This window comes from Sturnira hondurensis, unplaced genomic scaffold (assembly GCF_014824575.4).
Source record: "Sturnira hondurensis isolate 20B ecotype Veracruz unplaced genomic scaffold, ASM1482457v3 Scaffold0009924, whole genome shotgun sequence".
In the NCBI taxonomy this organism is placed as follows: domain Eukaryota; kingdom Metazoa; phylum Chordata; class Mammalia; order Chiroptera; family Phyllostomidae; genus Sturnira; species Sturnira hondurensis.
The window spans coordinates 1-6,130 of record NW_028082555.1 but is presented as its reverse complement, the minus strand read 5'-3'; the positions used below and the strand labels follow the sequence as shown (position 1 = coordinate 6,130).

The window sequence follows — 6,130 nt, the reverse complement described above, 5'->3', positions numbered from 1 at the left end:
GCTCTTCCCAGGCTGGGGGAGGAACCGCCATGTTTTCTCTTTTGAAGGTTGATGTGGATCCTGGCTCCTGGGGTCCAAGGCTTTCTGGATGGGAAGAAAGCAATTAAAGTGTACTACTGAGTCCTGTGGAGGAAAAGGGATGGTATGGCTTCTCTCTCAAGGGGAGAGAGAAAGTGGAAACTCTAGTTTTCACCTCCAATGTCCAAGGCCAGCCTCCTGTAGCTCTGTGTCTCCAATCTCCCGCTCTTTTCCTGATAAAAATTACTGTATTTGGATTTCAGGGCCCGCCTGAATTCCGCATAATCCCCACATGAGACCCTGCAGTTGCTGAGATATAAAAAGCATCCCTTTATCTCTGTAGGTCGGAGAAGTGCGCACACCCCAACCCTGAAGGTACAGACAGCAGATTAGTCCATGGACCTTGGGGTTGCCCCTAAGACTGAGTTGCAGCCCGAGCCCTTCATTCAAAGACCTGCTCTTCCAGAGAAGCTTCGTTCCAACCGGGGAGCTGTCAGGTGGGACATTGGGTGAAGATTGTCTCCGTTGCCAAGGAGGCTGTGTCTCCCCACCCAGTGGAAGAGGGTCCCTATGGGGTCGGGGCTGGGCTTTGGAACCTGGGGAACACATGCTACATGAATGCGGCCCTGCAGTGCCTGACCCACACCCTGCCACTGGCCCACTACCTGCTGTCCCAGCAGCACTCGGAGACCTGTCCCAGGCCGATGTCCTGTGTCCTGTGTGCCATGCAAGCTCACGTGACTCGGGCCCTCCTGCTTCCTGGAGACCCAATGGAGCCCTCCGAGGAGCTGTTTGCTGGCTTCCACAGACTGCAGCAGGAAGATGTCCACAGTATCTCATGTTCACCACGGACGCTAGGAGCAAGCCTGTCTGCGCGGGCTGGGGAAGCTGCCCAGGCCCTCACCACACACTACCCTGATTCGTCAGATCTTCAGAGGCTACTGGAGGTCTCATACCAAGTGTCTCTGCTGCCACAGCGTGTCTGACAGCCTGGTCCCATACCTGGATGTTGCCCTGGATATCCAGGGGGCTCAGAGTGTGGCCCAAGCCTTGGAACTGCTGGTGACGCCTGAAAAGCTGGATGGTGACAATTCCTATGCGTGTGGTGTCTGCCTGAAAAAGGTGCCTGCCTACAGGACCTTGACTTTGCACGCTGCCTTGAAGGTCCTTATCCTGGCGTTGAAACGTTTTTCAGCCTTCACAGGCAGCAAAACGGAGAAGGTGGTGCAATATCCTGAGCTCCTGGATGTGGGACAGTACCTGTCTGAGCAGAACACAGGGCCCCTTGTGTACGAGCTCTATGCTGTGCTGGTCCACGCAGGGCGGGATTGTCACCACGGACATTACTTCTGCTACGTTAAAGCTACAGGCGGCCAGTGGTTCAAAATGAATGATGCAAAGGTGACCACGTGTGCCACTTCTACTGCCCTGCGCCAATGTGCCTATGTCCTCTTTTACATCCAGGAGGGTGAATTGGAAAGAGGCCGTGGCAGTGTGTCTGTGAGTGGGAATCCGAGGTACCCCGGGGACGGAGCGTAAAGTCTTGGGATCAACCCAGCAGGGCACTGAGAGTCACTACATTGTCACAGGAGTGACAGGGTTTCAGAGTCCTGTGCAAGAGACTTCAGTCCAATACAGCACCTTGGAGGAGTGGAGACAGCTCCAGGAGCCATCCCGAACCAAGGCCAAATACAACCTCAGGAAAGTTGAATGTGTCTTACCGGCTAACCTGGTCATGATTCACCCACCCAGAGGCCTGTTTGGGATGCTCACGTGTCCTCCTGGACTGGAAAACTCCCCACCCAATAGTCCAGGTGGGGGGAAAGCCAGGGCTCACAAGAGGAGGAAAAAGAGCACAAAGTCTCTGCGTGAGATCCAGTGATCACCATGGCCCGATGGGTGCATCTGCCTCTCCAAGGGCATTGGACTGATGACCAGCTCTGAGGACTTTCCCATGGGCCCTGTGTGAAGGGTCCACAGTGTGGGGGCGGGACATAAAATGTGATTTTTGCAAAGTGGGACACTTGTGAATAAATGAATGTACTTTCCAATAGTTGACTCAGAGTGCTTTCATGGATATAGGGTGTGGAGTTTAGTTCAGTTTTCATTTTTTCTAGGGCATTGGGCAGGTCCTGGGTGTAGTGCCATGGAGGCCTGAGTGTGGGTGGAGGTGGGCACTGGCTGGATTCTGCACCTGTGTTCCTCCAGCTGCTAGCATGGGGGATTGACAGTTGGCATAGCAACATGAACGCCTAGACAGGGCAGGTTTACAGCCTGCAAGTCCATGTGAATGGCCACAGAGGGCAGCTTCAGCTTCTGCCCCACTCATGGGAGAAGCAGCTGGAACCCTGGTTTCACTTGGGGAATGTCGCTAAAGGGGATCGGAATGCATCTCCTGTGTTCCAATCACGGCGGGATCTCACACAACCACTGCTTGGACATTCCAGTAGAACATTTCTAGGCCTGGTTCATGCACATATACGCAAAGTCCGGTCACACATTGACCTTCACCCTCCTCACACCTCTTCCTGACATTGCTGAGGATTTCTCCCCTCCTCAGCCAATGGGACAATCAGGTGACTGACAGAAGCATGACCTGGGTTAAAGGTTTAAATGCTGGGAGTACAGTAATCTACGCCTAATTTTAAACTCCATATTTTCTGTCAGTTTTGAGGAATGACATTTTTCTAAAGGAAGCAATCTTAGAAGGATTTCTTTTCTTTCTGCCGGAGTACCCCCTGGGATCATTTTCGTGGTGTTGGAGGAATCAGGAGCTGGGCAGGGTTTCAAGTCCTATGGGTCCAGGACTGCTCCCTGGGGTGTTGGTTGGAGACTGCAGGGTCCTGGGAGGGGCACTGAGGCCACTGGAGGATTAGGAAGAAGGACTTGTGCAGAGAGTGAGGCACTGACTTCTGTCCCTGCAACTTGAGAGGATATTCTTGACTGAGAAGAAGGGAATGTGCAGGGACCCACGGTGGGGGGTGAAGTTCAGAAGGTAAACTGAGGCAGGAAGCCAGTGTCCTGAGGCAGAAGTCTGGTGGTTTGATGGGGGCAGATGAGAGGAAGAAAGCAGGGAAGGTTTGGGAATGAGAGGAAGGGAAAGGAAGGGGAGTCCTGAGCTCACATTTGGGCCTGGGGCCTGACACCATGGAAGGGGTAGGGGGAAGGGAGGTGGCGTGAAAGGGGCACATGTGCCTGATGGGGATCAGGCACCTGGGTAACCACTGAGAAGGTGATCCTCCCTGTCTCCCCAGGCAGATGGAATGTAGCCTTGAGCTGTGAGGAGAGTGTAGATCCAATGAGGGGCAAACCAGTGCAGAAGACGCAAGGGCCCAGGGGTGAAGAGGCTGAGAGAAAAGAGTGGACAGCAATTGGGCCAGATCCCAGAGGACCACCACAGGACTGAGGCAAAGGAGGGCCCCAGGCAGCAGGCTCCTGTTACCAAGGTGGGTGGGCACCACAGAGGCAGCCGGGCCTCACTGAGGCGTGTGTCTGCCTGTGAGGACAACTTGTCTCTTTGGGGGAAGAACAGCCAACCCTCTCCCAGAATAGGTCTACTCAACATTCAGTAGCCACAACTACTGAAGTCTGTCCTAAGCAAAGTTATCATAAAGAGTGACAAGGACCCAAAATACTGACCATGACCACAGAGAAAGACAATTTCCATAGGGATGTTTCAGTTAAACTAAACTGCACAGTTGGAAATTGAATTTAAATCCCCCTAAGTCAATGAGAATGACCGAGTGAGGTGACTCCTAAGGTCCTGTCATAGGATTGCGTCATAACCCATGTTCAGACACTTTCTACTTCATTCCCTGTTTGTCGTGCCCTCCAAACCAGCTCGCCACCCCTGGCCCACACTGGCACCTGTCAGATGGGCANACCTGGGCTGTGGCTGCATCTCATCCTCTGCATACATTTGACCTCCGGGTGACACCCTCCATTACTTTATCTTTACCTTTTGATTTACGTGCCCCCATGGTAATCCTGGTCCCAGTCTTGGAATGGTGGCCCCGCCCTGCAGAATCCTAACATGGCCCCATGGAGCCAGCTGGGATTTTCCACAGCTGCCTGGGGTTCCTTCTGGCCACCGCGCCCCCAGCAGCTGTCTGTCAGCGCTGGTCCTACCAAGGGACTTATCTCCTGCCTGGACACCCTGCGCCACAACCAGGTGTTACCGTCTACTCTGATGATCACCCTCTGAGGTCTGGTTAACCAGGTCCTGTCTGAACAGTAAGTCCCTTTTACTGTGGGAATTATACAGAGCTGCACACGTGTGTAGTCTAATTTACTTATTAATTGTTCCTTTGGCTCCTCTGTGTTACCCATGGACTCTGTTGGAATTTGGAATGTTATCAATAACGTTTCCTGTGAGAATTTTTCCTAATCCGAATACATGTAACTACCAACTTTTTAATGTTCCACATTTCAATTAGAGTGTTCCATACATTGTTTCCAAAACACTCTCCAAAGGCTTTCCTAACGGGCCATGGTGAACTAGTTTATTGTTGTTTGTAGAGAGTGTTGTCAGTAATTATTTTTCATGTTATAGAGTATGTTACCTAAGAATATTGATGTACATATTTATACTACTTATATGAGTGTACAATACAGGGATTGGCATTTTTGAAACTCACCCATTAATTGTAGTGAGTAAGTTTCACCTTCCCACCCATCCCCCTACTGTGTAAAGTACATTTATTTTTTGAAGTTGGGTTATACATGTAGCTTTAGCTGCCTCCCCTTCTTCCTCACCCGCTGTGTCTTCAGAGGGAATCCCCTAAATTGTGTAATCCATAATGAATACAATGAAGCAATGACTTCTTATAGGATGACGTTTTCTAAAGGAAGCCATCTCAAAATGGGTCTATTCTCTCTCTGTTGAATTATCATCTGGGATGCTCTTCTGGAGCCCTCAGAGAGCCCCTGGTCACAGGTCAGGGTGGAGGAGAAGGCAGGACTTGGGCACGTTCTCAAGTCCTACAGGTCTGGGACTGCTGTCTGGAGTGGGGGGGGGGGTGGAGATTGAGGGGTCCTGGGAGGGGCGCTAAAGTTTCTGAAGGATTACTGAGAAGGATGTGTGTGGAGGGAGAGGCACTGATGTCTGTCCGTGCACCTTGAGGGGATGTTCTTGACTGAGAGGAAGGAAATGTGCAGGGACCCACAGATGGGGCCCAAGTTTCTGAAGGTAAAGTGAAGCAGGAAGTCAGGGTTCTGTGGTAGGATCCTGGTGGTTTGACATGGTCAGATGAGAGTAAGGGAATAGGGAAGGTTTGGGAATGAAAGGGAAGAAAAGGAAGGGGGTTCTGGGTTCACAAGGGGGCCTGGGCCTGACCTGAAGGAAGGTATGGGGAGAGGGAAGGGTCCAGGACAAAAGCACCTGGTCTTGTTGAGGACCAGGCACCTGGGTAACTGTTGTGGACCACTTTTCCTGGTTTCAGGAATTGTAACACTATGCCCTGTGGCTAAGGATGAGCGAGAGATGACCTCTGGAATTCGAGCTGCAGGAGTCAAAGCTTGTCTCTGATAGCAAACGCTGCCTCAGGTTCCTCTCTGCTTCCATAGCATGGGGAATGTCCATGGTAGGCACTACCCCTCAGAGAGGGTCCACCTAGGCTAGACACAATCACTTTGGAGGCCATCATGGAAGGACTCTGGGGGCTGCGACAAAGAGGGAGAGATGGATCCTCATCCTGCTAGCTATTGTGACATAGCTCATGGCCCCATTTCCTTCCGGGAGAAGTGCTCCTCTGGCTACAGTAGGTCTGGGGCTTTGGGCTATGGCAGAAAGCTTAGGGAGTGCTTAGGCAGCAGGTAACACTTCTCTAGCCCTTCCAGGGCAGCAGGAGCCATTCCCAGGCATCCACGGGGAATCAGAAATGTTTGGGGCGCTTGGACGGTTTTCTATAGACTCAGCCACCCTAAGGACACTCTCCACTGGGCTTCCTGCCAGCAGGGCTGGATATGTGCTTCAGGAGGGAGCAAGAGGATCTCCAGAGGGTAGTCATAGGTGCTGGGACGGGACCAAGAGTGCAGGGCAGAGCTGCGGCTTCCGGGGTGCAGGCAGTCTCCAAGGAAGCAGAAGTCCTGGGCTCCTGGACCCTGGACACTA

The 6,130-nt window shown here is 52.2% G+C and overlaps 1 protein-coding gene across 1 annotated transcript; it reads left to right on the top strand.

The window, feature by feature from the left end:
• Window positions 1-573: 573 nt before the first annotated feature.
• Window positions 574-1,900, top strand: LOC118995187 (ubiquitin carboxyl-terminal hydrolase 17-like protein 13; the record flags this gene model as incomplete). Its single annotated transcript, XM_037058128.1, is given in 4 exon segments — window positions 574-846; window positions 849-872; window positions 875-1,518; window positions 1,553-1,900. Coding segments are annotated over 4 exon segments (1,289 nt in total), but the record flags the coding sequence as incomplete, so codon positions are not given.
• Window positions 1,901-6,130: the final 4,230 nt, after the last annotated feature.